Source organism: Myodes glareolus, chromosome 11 (assembly GCF_982192425.1).
Source record: "Myodes glareolus chromosome 11, mMyoGla1.1, whole genome shotgun sequence".
In the NCBI taxonomy this organism is placed as follows: domain Eukaryota; kingdom Metazoa; phylum Chordata; class Mammalia; order Rodentia; family Cricetidae; genus Myodes; species Myodes glareolus.
This window is the reverse complement of record NC_142036.1, coordinates 88,276,379-88,293,142: the sequence shown is the minus strand read 5'-3', so window position 1 is coordinate 88,293,142 and position 16,764 is coordinate 88,276,379. Positions and strand designations below refer to the sequence as shown.

Sequence of the window (16,764 nt, the reverse complement as noted above, 5' to 3'; positions counted from 1 at the left end):
GGGTTTTGTGTGTGTGTCCATGTGTGTGTGTGTGTGTCCATGTGTGTGTATGTGTTTGATTAATGAAATCATTTTATTCCTTCCTAACTGCAGAGACTTGGAAGGCCACCCAACCCTGTTCTCATTCAGCAAACAAGGCGTAACCATTATAAGCATGCACCTGGAGAGAAAACGTCTTTGGAAGATATGCAAACTATTATTGAAGATCACCAGTAATTTTTACAAATATTTTTTTGTGGTTCTGCAAGATTGCTAGATGAGTAAAGTGCTTGCCATGGTGGCATTAGAATTGAAGTTATGTCTCCAGGTCCCACATAAAAAGCCAGGCAATGTGGCGTGTTTGTGGTCCAACACTGGGAAGGCAGAGGCAGGCAGATCCTAGGCCTTACTGTGAAGCCACCCCGACCTACATGACAAGTTCCAGGCCAGTGAGAGATTCTGCCTCAGAAAAGGGGGAAAACGGTAGATGGAACCTGAGAAATGACCCTGAGATTAGGTTGACCCCCAGCCTCCACATGCATGCAGGGATATGTGCACTGACACACATACACATATACATACACATACACACATACATATACATACACATGCACATATACATATATATATATATACATGAACACACATACACACATACATACACATACACACTCATACATACACATACACACACATACACATATATACACATACACATACAGTTTCTTTTGCCTTTTCTATATTTCTCAAATGTTTTCAAAAAGCATATACATAAGTATATATATATATTACACCCCCACACATGCACTCTATAAAAATAAGCAATCTAATAACAAAACTGAAGCAAGACTCATGTTGGCAGTTCATCCTCAGAGGGTGATGTGCTCCTTGAATGAGGTCCCGCCTGCACGGGGGAGCCTGTAGCTCAGACCCAGTCCTATCCCTGGGCCCGTCCCAGGCTCGCTCTCTCACAGTCTCTCCTCTGGGGCTTCCTTGTGGGCGCTGACTAACAGTGCTCCTCTGAAGACCCTGGTAGAAGTATGCATAGATCTCTTAGACACAAGTAGGAGTGGAAAGGTATTCACTCAGCCTGGATCTCCAGGACCTGCTTTGGGACCGACTCCCCGGCCTCGTGCTGACTCCATAGCCATAGAAGCAGCAGGGCTGCCTAGGAAAGGCGTGCAGAGTGCAGGCTTGCTGGTAGGCAGCCTTTGGGTCGTTCGTCCTCGGGTGGTTAGCTGCCCGTGGTTAGCATGAAGAGCTCAACCCACCCTTCTGACCTGAGATGGAGTTTGGAGGCTGTCGTATGTTGGGCTGGGGGTTCGCAGTAAAGATACAGGCTAATTCTGGTAAATAGGCTGGAGGGTGATGTTGGCTGAGGTTTCTGTCCTGTCTCCGGTCATTAAGTCCCAAAGAAATCACACAGAGGTCTGCATTAATTATAAACTAACTGATTGGCCTAGTATCTCAGCCTTCTTATTAACTCTTATTACGTATATTAGCCCACAATTCTTGTCTGAGTCAGCCACGTGGCTTGGTACCTTTTTCGGTGAGACAGTCACATTTTGCATTCTCTGCAGACAGAAACTTCCTTCTTCCCAGGATTCTCCTTGCCCTGCCTATACTTCCTACATGGTCACCCCGCCTGTACTTCCTGCCTGGCTACTGGCCAATCAGTGTTTATTTAAAATACAAGTGACAGGGTACAGACCATTGTCCCATACCACTTCCACCCCCCCCCTTTTTAAACAGGAACTCTGAGTCTAATATCCTTTGTTTAGCTTTTCTCCTGACCCTTAGCCATAACAACTTGCAACCAACATTCTAAACAAAGGAAAGTATCCATAATCCATTTTATTGGAATGTGGGCATAGTTTTCCAGTCTTCTTCCTGCTGATTGGGGACACTGATAATTTTAGGGGGAACTAAAGAAAATTTAGAACTATGATCAAGCCTGACTGGAATATCCTGTGAGTCTTGATCATCTCAGGCAGCAGTCTTGAATCTGCTCTGAATGTAGAACTCAGACATGTGAACCATCCACTCCTATCGGAGATTTCTCAGGGGGTTTTCCTTGGTCAAACCTGATTTTTCTTAATGCAGAATAAATCCACAGTCCCTCATTTTCTGTGGAAACAAAAGCAAAACCTCTTCTCCAAAGTAACATATTTTTTTACTTAAATTTTAAAGTCAAAGCATTTTCAATATATTTATAAATTGAAAAAAATATATTTATTGGATATATATAGGATATATATATATATATATATATATATGATTAATCCAACTACATCTATAATCAAATGTCTTTTAGCAGCTTTTGCTCCTTCCCAGTCATCAAACAATTTAAAGACAACACAATAACATACAGTGTCCAGGCTCTCTGTATATTTTTCATCTTTATGTGACTTTATTTTAACTTCTATTTCTTTTATTTTTAATTTTTGGCTTTTTGAGACAGGGTTTCTGTGTATCTTTGATTGTCCTGTAATTCACGCTGTAGACCAGGTTGTCCTGAACTCACAGAAATCTGCCTGCCTCTGCCTCCCAAGTGCTGTCACTTGCATTTTAAATAAACGCTGATTGGCCAGTAGCCAGGCAGGAAGTAGAGGCGGGGCAATAAGAATTCTGGGAAGAGAAAAAGATTCAGTCTGTAGTCGTCACCCAGACACAGAGGAAGCCAAACACAGAGCAAGCAAGATGTGACTGCCTCCAAATAATGTACCAAGCCACATGGCTAACACAGACAAAAATTATGGGCTAATAAAAGTCATAAGAGTTAACAAGAAGCCTGTGCTAGTAAGTCAACCAGCTTTGATGAATGTAGACCTCTGTGTGTTTATTTGGGACTAAATGGCTGCAAAGTCAGGCAGACAGAAACCTCTGTCAACAGGGTGAGGGATGATTAGCAGAGGCACCTTTGTGCATATATTGTCAGAGCCCAGGGGACTCTGGAGCCAGTCAGTGAAGAGGCAGGTGCAATCCTCCTGGCCCTCCTCTTTCTGGTGTGTGAGATGTGACCACAGGTTTCCTCAGAACTGGCTTTTATTTGTTTGACAGCTTTACTGAGACGTAATTTGAATACCGTACAGATATCCCATTTAAGGTGTGTAAGCCCATGCTTTCAGCGTCTTGCAAGTGTCACCAGTAGCAATCTTACTAAATTTCCGTTGTCCCCCATAAGCCCTCTACCCTGTGACTGTCACCTCTCCCAGTCCCAAGGCAATCACTTAATTTGTGTCTGTGTGGATTTTCCTATCCTGGACATTTCACATAAACAGGAACAGACAGCATGGTGTTCTTCTTTTTCCATTGGTGATCTCGGGGTTTGTCTATGTTGTAGCCTGTAGCGTGTCTCCTTCCTGTGTGTAGATGGACAGTATTCTGGTAATTCTTTCACCATTTGATAGGCGTTTGGGTTTCTACTCACTGCCTGTCATGAAGAACTGCTATGATCACTCATGTTCAAGATGTGTGTGGACAAAGCGTTTGTGTCTCAGGTGACTGTTCCGTCATTGATTTATTTTTTTCACAGTAGCTGTGTGATTACTTTCCATGTCTGCTTCAAAACACTCAACAGCTTCCCTTTGTTCTTAATATCAAGATCAAAACCCTTACCTTGTTCTGCACAGCTATAGCTTCAAGGTCCTTGCCAGCTTCACTCTGACCGACCCCTCCCTTGGTCTTTCCCAACCAAGAGAACCAGAACCACCTCCAATGTACAAATTCTCCTTCCTGGGCTTAAACTTTGACCCCACCCTGCCCCCCAGCTGAAGGGGTTTCTCGAACCCCTCATGCTAAGACCTCAGCTCACCCACCCTCCTCTTCAGACGAAGCCAGGCTTTACCTCCCTGCTTTCTTAAGACTCCATACGCGTTATTCTTGCAACCACTGTCACCGCCGTCACCAGTGAGACCCAGTGTGGCTTTCTGTATCGTGCCCCTCTTTCTGCCACCATAAGCCGCAGGAGAGCAGCAACCTCATCCTCGTTCCTGCTTTTCCTGGCCCCTAACACAGTACCCGGCGTATTCAGGCACTCGGTAATTATCATTGAGCAGTAATGAATTTAAATAATGATGGTGCTGAGCAGGCTGCTCATTCCGAAGATCCCTTTCCCCCAGACATTTCCCTCTTTCCACCCCAACCCCGTCTCCCCTCTCTGCTCACCTGGAGGAACTGCTGTAGAAACAGAAAGAAATGGGGAAAACACTCAGCCCTACAGTAAAGGCTGAGTTGTGGCTTTGTCTCGGTCATGAATCTTAACACTGCTGCCCAGATTGGTAAGTGTCCCAGTAGCTTCCGGGAGTGGACTCAGGACGGGCTCCTGGAGGCCTCTGTTTCGCCGGAAGTAGGATAGCTGTGTGGTGACAAGCCGCGTTCCCTGTCGTAAAGGATTGGTTTCTACGTGTGTCTTGTAAAAATCTGTCCTTGGAAGAAATTCCAAGAGGAAGCCGTGTAAGTCCCGAGACTTCAATTGCGTTCTTCTTTTTCATTTTCCCCACAGATATGCACTTGTTTGGCCATTACCCGGCCCACGACGACTTCTATCTGGTCGTCTGCAGCGCCTGCAATCAGGTCATCAAGCCGCAGGTCTTCCAGTCCCACTGCGGTAAGTGGACTCCCGCACCCGGTGGATGCGTGCGCCGCCACTGCCCCTGCACCCGGTGGATGCGTGCGCCGCCACTGCCCCTGGGCTCCCGTCTGGGTGGCCCCGTATCTGTCTCAGTTCAAGGCGGTGGGTACACAGAGGCCCGGGTAGGAGCTAAGTTCTCTTGCTCACAGGCTCCTTCCTGTCAGAGCAGGCAGGAGAAGGCCTGCAGCAAGCCTCAGTAGATGGGACTCATCGGAAACCCTTGTGAACCCTGTAGTAGCCTCTGCAGATAGCCATGTTCTACCCTTCTGGGGAGGCTGGAGGAAGCAGTTCCCTGGCCACCTGCCATTTTCTCCCCCGCCCCCCAAAAGAGGCTCATGGGAGAGACTCCCCAGATTTGCACACACACAGGGGAGGGCTGGAGCCACAGGTGGCCAGCGTGTGTGACATTGGATGCTGCTCCCAGGGGATGTAGATTAAACCTCCCATCTTCTTTGTCCTTTCAAGAATCCCTCTTATTATGTTTTTAATTTGTGCTTAAGAGCTCATTTTCCCTGAGTCTCTTAGCATCCTGGCTGTGAGGCTGTGAGAAATTCCTTGACTCCATGAGCAGCAAACTGTGTGCTCCACTCAATACAGGGACAGATAAAAGCCACATGGCCGCTCCTAAACACCTCACTGACCTTAGACAAGAAGCCATTCAGTCTCTCTGGGTGACCGTTTCCTTGTTGTTACCAGGAGTTAGACCACATGATTCCCACAGTTGTCCTGTGCTGTGTGAGTCCAGGACGGAACATTCTAGTCTTATTTAACCACGACCCCTCTGATGAACAGGCTCTGAATGCCCCCTCTGCTGTTATTTCCAAAGCATATTCAATATCATACTTGAACAAAAGAAGCAATTATAATGTTGGGTGTGCTTTGGTAAATTACACCCGTTTCCCCTTTCTCCCAGTGTACTCTGCCTTCCCCTGCCCCTTTTAGTGTTGCCATGCTGTGATAAGTAGTCCTGAAGCAAAAGAAGTGAATGTGTTTGGGACAGTAGAATAGCCAAGCATTGATAATATGTATCTATGTTATCTACGTATAGATAAAAGCCGTGTGCCAACTGTAGGTGTGGTTTATGCTTATAATGAGTAGGCAGAGAATCCATGCTTGGGCGGGGGACACTGCCTTCTTCAGTTAGTCCAAAGCTTTGGTTGGAAAGAGAAGGGGTTCTTTAAAATACTATATATACAAAGGGCTCTGACGGGAGGTGGGGTCCAGCTCTGTATTTCTTTGTCTCTTCCATGGGGAGTTGACTTATGCGTGTGCGTCGATATTGGCGTGTTCATTTCTGGCAGGGTGAGCATAAATTGAGTGAGCGTGCATTCAGCACGAGCTGACCTTGCTCATTGTTCTGTAGCAAATGACCCTCTTCTGGCTGGCAGAGAAATAAGGTCACACCTTTCAGAAGGGAAGCTGTCGGGGACCTAGCAGCAATACTCCTAACTGAGGCTACTGGTAAACCATTTAGAGTGTGTCCGTGGCAAGGAAGTCAGTCCCACTCAATCTGTCATTCAGTGGAGATCTGTGGGATCTTGTTCTGTGTGTTTGATGAGCGTGAGGACTCCAGCTTCTTCCGAGTGTTCATCTCCTGGTCGCCATAGGGCCGTGCTGCTGCCCTGGGCACTCGGATGCTGCTGTGAACACAAGGGCAAGACTCAGCCTGGGAAGGCTGATGCGAAATTGTAAGCCTAAAACCATCACTGCGAATTTAGCTTGCCAGCCGTCTCTGATGGAAGGATCCAGAAAGGGATGAGGTTGTCACCGCTGTGCAGACACTTCCTCAGGGAGGAGGGGTCCTCTCACTTGCAGAGGAGTCTTGGTGTAGCTGGTACACAGGGCTCTGAACCCTCAGGCTTCCCATGCTGGATCTGGGACTCAGCCTAGGAAGAAAGCCAATGACATCGTGGCCACCTGTTCTGAGCAGAGGCAGAAAATTAGGTTGGAGCTTTGGGGTTGCTGACCGCATCGCTTGAAGCCCAGACTACAGTGAGCTTTTTGCGGAATCAGTTGACAGACAGCCATAGAGACAGAACCGTAACTTAGCAAATGGAGGCAAAGAAGTGTCAATCTTTCTCCGATTGTATCCCGATAACACAAAACCAGCATTTCTCAGGGATTAGAGGGAATTCGTGGGGCAGCTCAGAACTGTGGTGAGTCTTTTGGGGGAGCAGTTCTTGAAAAGCTCTCCTCAGAATGTCTCCCAGACTTTCCTGATGGTCCATGTTGGTTTAGGCTGCCACACCAGTCTGGGTTGCTTATAAACAAGAGAGATTGATTCCTCCTAATTCCGGAGGTTGCAGTCTGAGGTCAGGATGCCAGCATTAGATATTGGTGAGAGCTATCTTCTAGAGAGTGCTGCCAGCCAGCTCCTTACTGTCTTCTCCAGTGGCAGAAAGAGGGCAAAAGCTCCCTGGAGCCTCATGTACAAGAGAAGGAATCCCACCCATCCTTGAGGTCTCCCCTCTTGTGATGTAATCGCCTTTCAAAGGCCCTACCTTCCAGCACCATCTTGTATCAGGTGTTCGGATTTCAGGACGTCCAGGAATGAGGGCGAGGCAATCAGCTGTAACTGTTCGTGGGCTGGAGTTGTGAGTCTGCTCTGAGTGCTTTTCCCTCGCTTGCCTGAGACCAACCGAGTTTGATCTCCAGAACCAACACAGCACAGTTTCTTCGGCGTGTCTTCCGGCTTTACCTTGGGTGATGAGCCTGGCTGTTTTCAGTAAGTTAATAAGAGTGCTATTGTGCTAAGTGCTGGGCTGCATGCCAGGTGGTTTGCATATCTTTGAAAACACAACCCTTTCTGCAGCCCCGTGGAGCTGGGGAAGCTGGCGCTTAAGAGGTTGGGTGCTGTGTCCAAGGTCTCAGAGCAAGACAGAAGAGGGCCTGGTTTGGAGTGCAAGTGACTTCTCAGAGCAAGGGGCAAGCCCGTACAGCCAGTGTCCTCACAGCCTGTGTGTGAAGCCCTGTGCAAACTCTGACTGGATGCACGTCCTGCCCACTAGGCCTTCTCTGAGTCTCCTCCAGGCCCACTGCCAACCAGAGCTCTCTTATGTCACTTGAGATGTGCTCATGTATTGGAAATGACAGGCTTTGGGGACAGGCAGGATAGTTCTGTGTGTCCCCTACTGTCTGTGTGACCTGGGGGCAGCCACTTCGTCTTTCTGTACCTCCGCTGCTTCATCTGTAAAATGTATTCTCTTTGTGGAGCTGTTGGGACAACATGATGCGTGACTGCATCACTTGAAGTTCACTTCCTCCGCCTCCCCCTCTCCCTGGATCCTAGTGGCTGGATTCCTCCTTCCTAATACCCATAAGCCTTTGTTCTCTTGCCACCTCTCGCCATGCGGTTCTCTGGGGTTTGTCTCTGCTGTCAATGCTGGGAATGTTCCTTTGTGCTGCTGCGTTCTCCCTCACAATAAGACCTTCTTGGGTGCGTGTCTTCATTCACGATCTTGGTGTGCAGGTCGTATAATCTAAATTGAAAGACAAGAAGTGTGTTCCCTGTATGCATTTCTCTGTGCGTGTGTGCATCCATGTTTCTGCGTGGGCACGCGTGGCAGTGGCTGCAGCGACTTGTCTAAACCTGGTAGAGGAGAATGATTTCTTACTCAGTACTTCCCACACCTGACACTGTGCTTTCCACACCAATCCCGACTTAAGCTGATTCTGGCCATCTCCACCCAGGGTAAGTACAGACCCACAAGGAAAAGGTTCGACCCGTAGACGCGTCCTCTGCAACAATCACAGAAATGAACGCAAGGTTACTTATACCTTGGTTTGACTTGCAGATCCCACTTGGCTCTAAGGACTCTAAGAGTTCAGGGAAATAGTTTGTTTGTATTTTCTCTGTTATTTTAACTCTCTCTCTCTCCCTTCCAAGACAGGGTTTCTCTGTGTAGCCCTGGCTGTCCCGGAACTAGCTTTGTAGACTAAGCTGGCCTTGAACTTGTTATTTTCACTATTAATGCTGTCATGAAGATGGTGGCAAAGCATCAGACTAACACGTTAGAGGTCCTGAGCACAGGCACTTTTGCTGTTGCAGAGTTGAGATATACCCCTGGCATGTGGATGCACTGACCCTCCCAGACTCACTCAGCTCTGACACTCAGGGGGTTTGTAGAGGCGCCATTGCATGCTGATTCAAAGCCTTGGGCTTTGGTGTTCTCTCGCACTGGGTGAATGGGACTGAAAATTCCCCTCTTCTACTGTGTCTGGTCCTTCTGAGCATCAGCCCTTATACTGGAACCATCTAGAGTCTTAGTCACCTCATCAGCAAATACAAGGATGCTTATTCCGGAAATCCCAGAGATTTCAGATGTTCTGTACCAAGAAACTGAAGGCTAGAGCCAAACACAGCAGAAGATGACCCTCCACACCCTGTTTGTCACCTGTCACCAAGGAAGTAACACATTCGAGCATCCGCCAGAAACTTGGGACAAAGACCAAATATATACTCCTTTTGACATCACAGTGTTACAGCAGCGGTATGAAAAAATAGAATGCCATTAAGCGAAACTCCTTGAGTTGTGGAGGTTGAAATCCTGATGTACACTTCTCTGTACAGCCTTGGGCTAATTACACTGCCTTTCTTTCTGAGCCTGGTTCTTCTCACATCTGAGGTGAGACTGCCAGTTCCTGCCCTGCAGAATTGCCGTGAGGAAAGGAAAAAGGATGTATACTTCGTTGGCGTGGAGTAAGGAAATAAAGGTTAGCTTTTATTGTCAGTAAAATGTGGCCCTTTTTTTATGAAGTTGAAAGTTTCTTATGAGGAATGGGAAAACCGCTTTAGCCAATTGCTTCCTGCCTTTGCCCCCTGCCATCTCAGGGGATGCCACTCTGAGGTCAGCCTGTGGCCCGGGCAGTGATTCACTGTAGCTTCCTGCCCTTGGAGACAGAAGTAGTCTGCCTGACTGTGATTACATCTGCCGGGAGCCTCGAGGATTGCACTGTACAAATGTTGGTTTACATTCTCATTAGGCCCCCGGGGTCAGCTCCCTGGCAATGCTAGGAAGCTCTAGTCTACCTCTGGGTCCCCTGACAGACAAGAGTCACTGTACCTTACAGGAGGACGGCCATACCCTTCCCCAGGACTGGCCACCATCTCTCTTCTGCTAGCACTGTGCCCTTCCTGGTGTCTTAGACGTGGATAATGGGTATGACCATGCCCCTGAAGCTCCCATGCTGGGAGTGGAATTGGTGTCATGGTCCCCCCCCCCCCCCGCCGCCAGGCCTGTCGAATGCTTTCAGTCTGCTCCACAGGGATCAGTGATTTCAAGGGAGTCTAAAGCTGCACAGGTGACCAGACAGCAGTTGAGGTACTAGAAGGAAGGAAGTAGAAATCGTTCACTGAGGCTGGGGACTGGCCGCTCAGGAGCCGCCTCTGGTCAGGTTGTCCGGCCCAGGGTGTGGGTTGGTGGGACAGCGAGCAGGATGAGTGGAGCTTCCTAGTATCAGCTTAGCTTCACCCTTATTCACTCGGCCTTTGTGTGCTCTACTCTCTGGGTTAGTAGTTTGCCTTACGTAGTCTCCTGGAGGGGGCGGGCCCGCATCTGGGGAGCACAGTGGAGGAACTAAGTTTGCTCTCACGGTTCTGCTGCCGTGGAGGAGATTACTCAGTCAGTGGAGTGCTTGTATCCAAGCATGAGGACCTGAGTTTCATTCCTGGAACCCACATAAAAGAGCCCGGGGTGGGAATGTCTTCTGTAATTCCAGTGCAGAGACCAGTGGATATCTGGAGCCCACTGGCCAGCCGGCATAGCCTGTTCAAGGTCAACTGAGAGACCCCATGTCAAAGCAAAGTGAACAAGACCAAACGAGGTGGACAACTCCTGAGGAAAACACCCTAGGTTGACCTCTGGCTTTCATCGACACACTTAGACACACACACAGACATACAGACACAGGCACACACACACAGATACACACAGACACACACACACACTCATACTCTCCCCTCCACACAATAATAATAATGATAATAATAATAATAATAGCAGCAATAATAATAGATAAGCTACCACTAAGTTATAAGCCTCAGAGATCTCTGATGAAGTTATTGCCCAAAGGATTTTTGCTTGTAATCTTTGCAGAGGGCGATGTCATCTCTTGTGGCAGGGCTGTGGTGGCCCTGACCTCTACCCAGAGAGAGTATTGTGGCCATATTAAGAAGACCACTGGTGTGCTCTGTGGAGGTGTGCACAGGCACGCACTGGAGGGGAAGGTCGCGGTTACATGGTGCCGCGGTGAACACCGTGTTACTGTTTGCAGCAATGGTGCTTTTAACCCATGTCAAATGTTGTCATTGAAAAAGTAACAGCTAGAGTTGTGTTGGGTTTGGGGATTGGGCTAAATGTTTGTGAGGTTTTAGGACTTGCCTAAGTGAAGGAATGAGCATGACTTCTTCCTAGGCCTTGTCTTCTGTTTGTGGAGTAACCGCTGTCAGGGTGGCCTGTCCCCAGGCCCGTTGTAATTGGCCTTGTACGGGGCTGACCTGCGTGTCCCTAGGATGTTGGGTGTAGTTTCCCTGGCCACCGCCCACTAGGTGTGAGGAGTAGCAGTGGTCCTGCCCCTGATCTTGACAACTGTAGCATCTTCAAGCATTGATTGCTGTTCACCCTTAGGGACAAAATTGTGCACGTCTGGGCACCTCTGCCAGGAAACATAATGCCCCCAGTTGTCATGGTACAATCTGTACTTACTGTGTTTAAATGTCTTCCCATTGTATAGGGTGTGTGTGTGTGTGCACATATGTGCACACTGATCCCAGAAACAGCCATTGTAGAATCCCAGCCACACAGAAAATGGGCATTTCTACCTGCATAGAGCCACTCCTCGAGAGAATTTCCCTAGGCACTTGTATGAAATTGTCTTTATGAAAACCAGTACCACATATGATGACTATATGCCAATAAAACAAAAGATGTTCACATTACAAAAATAATAAATCTAAAACCAATGGCTGATGATGCGTGTGCATTTAGTAGGTGATCCGTAAAATGAATGCTTTTGGATCTTCTCTTTTACGTCTGTGTTTCTTTATTTTGTGGGTAGCTGGGTGTGTGTGTGTCACAGTGCACGTGTGGACTTCAGAGGGTGGTGTGTGAGAGTCGGCTCTCTTTCCACCGTGTGGGCCCAGTCGTGAAGATTGGCCCCAAGTTCCTCTTCCAGCTTTGGGCCATCTTACTGGATCCAAATGAGTGATTTTTTAAAGCATTGAAAAGAAAGAAAAGATCATTTCTGTGTCACAGGTGTATGCACAGTGGAAACACAGCATCATAGAAAAGTTAGGAAACCTGCAGACCTGCCTACTTCGAAATAAAAATTAAAACAGATGGGAGAAACAATCAGACGTCTGTTTCCTACAGGTTTTTGCAGCCACCCTGTGCTTGGTCTCTAAGTAGAGAACACACAGCTCACGCCCTGCCCATCAGACAGAAACACTCCTCCTATGCCACTGTGCCTTAAAAACATGGTAGAGCCAAAGGACCTGGATGTCATTTACTGGACAAGAGAGGCCCCCGCTCACCCGCCGGTTCTCAGAGAGGTTTTATCCCCCGTCTGATTATATGTTTTTGAATGCCCTTCAAATGGCTGTTTTGCATGTTGATGTGATGCGGGAGAATTTAATGAAGTGTGAGCTCCAGCAGAGGGTGGCAGAATGGATGAGTGGGAGCTGGCTCCCGGAGCGAGGCGCGGCATGTCCTGGCTGGCACCCCGTTCCTTCTGCGCGCATCCAGATGCCAACGCCGGCTGGGGACAGGCAGCCACCCGCCCTGCGATGCTGCGTGGGGGAGCCTAATTAATGAGGTTCCAAGTCTTCCTGAGTTTTTTTCCCTTTAATTCTGTCTCTCTCTAGGTGACCTCGAGTTGAAGAAATGACAAGCCACGTGTGCTTCTGAGCCCCAGAGAAAGTCAGCCCCTGCTGACGTCAGTGCCCCGGGCTTCCTGGGGTGTCAGGGGTATCAGCACCCGTTAATTAGCCTGCCAGGGCTTCCTTTCTGATGCTGCTGATTGCCACATCACAGGGCTTGATTTCTTGTTTTCTTTTTTAATGTCAATTGAGTTAGATTTGATTTCTGAGATGAATTTTTTATTTTGTTGTTAATTGTCATTCGTGAAACTAGGTATTTTTTCACACCAAAGAAATATAAAATAACTAAAGGAAGCGGATCTCATTGAATATATTCTTCGTCAACTAGGCAGAATTAATTAAGAGACTTGGCAAAAGCGTGTGAAACTACCATGCTATGTATCTTAAGAAAATCCATGTGGTGGACCTGAAGGAGATCCCTCTCCCACTGACAGAGATGAGGAAGGTGTGAAGGGAAGGAGGGAGGGAGAGAGAGAGAGAGAGACAGAGATAGAGAGAAACAAAGATCCAAGGAAAGAAGTGGTGAGCTGACTGATTAGCTAATGAGTATACCCTAAGCCAAGCATTACTACTGCAAAATCCACAATTGAGTAAAACTGGTTTCTCCCACTCTATAGTTTTTAATGCTTGGAGTTGGGCACAGAGACTTGGGAGACTGAATCAGGAAGATTTTTGAGTCTGTGGACAAACTAGGTTGCATAGGGAGACGCTGTCTCAAGCAAAACAAACTTTTGTGTTATGGACTCACTGATGCTCACATTAGATTTAATACTGGTCAAGAACAGCATCGCATGTAGTCCCAAGCCCCAACTCTTCCTTGCACTTAAAGATGGGGCAGCGACAAGGAAGCTCAGGCCTTCACTGAGTGCTCACTCTGCGCTCAGCATTTTCCTTTCTTGCTTAGTCCTGTCCTCACACCTTTCATGGTGTTCTTATCTCCTTCTCAGGGAAGGGAGGCTTTGAGAGCTGAGGAAGTATGTGCAAGATCAGGCTAAGCCACTGAGCCAAACTCCAGCCTGGCCTCCCGAGCTTTGTCCCAGCTGCTTTGCTTGCAGACTCTCCAACAGCACAACTGACCTGTGGTCCAAGAGGTCATTTCTGTTCCCCAGGTGCTTTATTTCTCTTTAGCACCTTTCTAGGCTGCGGTGCTGATCCTGTTTGTTGTCGTGTATGCGTGAGAAGAGGATGGGAATTGTACATGGGTAATCATGGATGTGTATAAGGTCAGCTGCAGATTTTAGACATCAGAAAGAAAGAAGAGGAAGGTTGCAGACAGATGACATGGGTGCTCTGTGTTCCCTCATGCTTTATGCCCGCAGGTTCTTGCTGGCAAATCGTTATGCCCAGGGAACCCACCAACAATAGACAGTTCCATAGTCGATGAAATGCCCTTTTGTGTATCTCTGTGCAGTTAATAGAAGTGTGGCAAATATGCTTACAGCAAGTGCAGAGCAGTAGGATCTTTGGAACCTTAGACAACTCTGTCCCATCTTTTATTTTGAGACAGGGTTTCTCTGTGCTACAACCCTGACTGTCCTGGAACTCACTCTGTAGACCAGGCTGGCCTCAAACTCACAGAGATCTGCCTGCCTCTGCATCCTGAGTGCTGGGATTAAAGGCGTGCACCACCACCACCTTTCTAGTTCCGCTTTAATGAAAGATAAACTTCTGGGTCTGGAAAAATGGCTCAGTCAGTGGAGTACTGTCTGGGTAAGCATATGGGCCTGAGTTTGATCCCTGGTACCCATGTCAAAACCTGGCACAGTGCCATTCATGTGTATTCCCAGTAGTGGAGAGATGGTGACAGGCACATCCCTGGTTAGTGGGCTCCAGGCTAGTAACAGACCCTGCCTCAGATATAATATAACAGAATGATAGATGGTGCTCAAAGAGCAATGCTCAAGGTTGCCTCTGACCTCCACATGCACATATGCATGCACATGTGTGCAAACACACACATACATACTAGCACACAAAAAGTAAACAAATAACTTCTACTCATAATGTCATCGTGGTCTGTCTCTTGAAACTGGAACTTCTTGGTTTTGAAGCATGTGGGTATGTTTTATTTAGCAGCAACTGTGTGCCGAGCGTTGTCCCAGAGCGGAAGGTACAGTGAGACAGAGAAGGGCCTGGACTTGTTGAGGTTATGGTCTGGTATGCTGCATGACATGAATATACTCAAATCACATAAGAAGCTGGCATAAGGGCCCTCCCACCCCACCCCACCCCCAAAAAAGAAAAGAAAACAGTACAAGAGCAAAAGTGGGGGATTTAGAACCAGAACTGTCCTGGAGGCCAGAATTTAGAGACTGTTTTTGTTTCTTTCTGACTGGTTGGAAGACCCTGGAAAATCTGAGCTAGGGGAAGATGAAAATGTGAATTATGCTTTTCAGCAATTATTCTTGCCAAGATCCCATGCATCTTGAGAGACATAGGACTAATAGCTGACTAGTGAGAGGAGTCTCCAGTGTATGCCGGGATTGAGTTAGAGATAAAAGGGTGGGTGCCCTTGAGATCCATTTTTGAATTATAGTGACGGGACTTGCTGAAGAATTTGGTTCCCTTGGGTTGTGTTGGGTTGGTTTGGCGTAGATTGGATTGGACTGGGTTAGGAACGGCAGGAGTGAACATTTATTTAATGTCCGATTCAAGGGGAATGGCCGGTGATTTGTTAGGAAAAACCACAGAGGTTGAAGATGTGGAAACTAAGACAAGAACACCTTTCATAGGCCGTGTCCAATGCCAAGAAGTTGGGTAACAGGGGAAAAGAGAGGAGGTGCTAGATTGGCCAGCTGGAGTTGTAATAATCATTTTGTCTTGACATGTTTTCCCCCAAGCGCAGGTGGCTTCATATCACCCACAGACTTCTTTTTAGATCAAAGCACCCTAAGGGCTTCTTCTGCGCTTGTGCTGGGCCACCAACCGCCACCTGGTATCTGTGCCTCCTGCCTCCAGTGCCACAGAGGCCCTGTACTGGACAGAGAGTTGCTGAGGGCCAGTCCTGAGTCTTAACATCCGTGAGTCCCAGCGTGGAGCACATTTGTTGACTTTGGGAAGATGCGTACAGGTGTTTGTGATAAGCAGGTAGACAGACAGAAGGATTTCTCAATCACAAATACATGTGCCCACAGCACCTGCGATTTCACCAATGTCAGTATTTATGATTGCTGTAATACTTATCGCCCTCCTAACATGAGTGCATACACACGCACCCATACACAAGACTAGTTCCTGCTGGGCACCAGGATCTCTGTCTGTCATGTTCACTCTTAGATCCCCTTGAGGCTACAGTATGACTCACTGGGTAAAATCGCACGCCTCCAAGCTTAATGACGGAGTTTCAATTTCAGGAACTCACATGGCAGAAGGTCTCCAGAAGTTGTTCCCTGACCTCCACGCATGCTCCGTGATACACATGCACGTACACTAAATCAATCAACCGTGTAGAGTGCTGTGCTTAAAAAATCAGTGCTCCATAGATTCGTTTTCCAAATGAATCTCAGAAGCGAGAAGGAAAAGCAGCTTGCCTGCCCATGTAAGCAAATACTTTCAGTTTGAAGATCTGCTACTTGAAAGAGAATGCCTGTCTCTGTTCGGACACAGTCGGAAAGGCTGATGCAGGACAGACATCCGTTCTCAGCAAGTGGTGGGAGCCACTGCTTTGATCTGTGACCACAGCTGATTTCTGGAGGGTTCTTTGCTGTAATGTGACCCCTGGCTCCTGACTCATCCCTGGCACATCCGCAGCACTGTGCTGGCTGCTCCCATGCACTCCATTCCTCAGCGCCGAACTAGGGTAACAGTCATTGCTTTATTTAGGTCCAAGTAAACAGTTGCCAGCGCTGCTTCTGCTTCAAAAGGTTGTTTTGGAATCATCCCAATCCCTAGTGATGAGCACAGCAGCACTTCCCAGGGTTCTTTCCCTGAAAGACCAAGTCGGTCAGCGGAAAGCAAGCGTTTTCTGGACGCACGTCCTTAGGAAATGGTGCCAGACTTGCATCCCAGAGCCGCAAAGCAGCTGTTAGGGTTTAAAGCGCCAAAGAAAAGCATATCCATTTCATGCCAAAGTCAGTCCTTCTGACTGAATGCATCCGTACACACTACCCAGCCATGACAATAACGCATCTCTGTCCCAATAATGTGCTCCCAAATGCAAATCCCCCATCTTCCTCTGCTGACTGCGCAGCATCACAAAAGCTTTCTGGTCCTGGACTGGGATCTAGCCGTGGGGAGATTCTCTATCCTCCCAGCCATGTGCATTGAACCTTGTAAT

General features: G+C 47.8%; 1 protein-coding gene across 8 annotated transcripts in view; it reads left to right on the top strand.

The window, feature by feature from the left end:
* Atxn7l1 (ataxin 7 like 1) overlaps window positions 1–16,764 on the top strand; it is a 233,489-nt gene that overhangs the window by 80,709 nt on the left and 136,016 nt on the right. For all 8 annotated transcript variants that reach the window (XM_048415592.3, XM_048415591.3, XM_048415586.3 and 5 more), the window contains one exon: window positions 4,484–4,588. In XM_048415592.3, coding sequence (XP_048271549.1) covers window positions 4,484–4,588 — 105 coding nt within the window. The remainder of the gene's footprint in view (window positions 1–4,483; window positions 4,589–16,764) is intronic.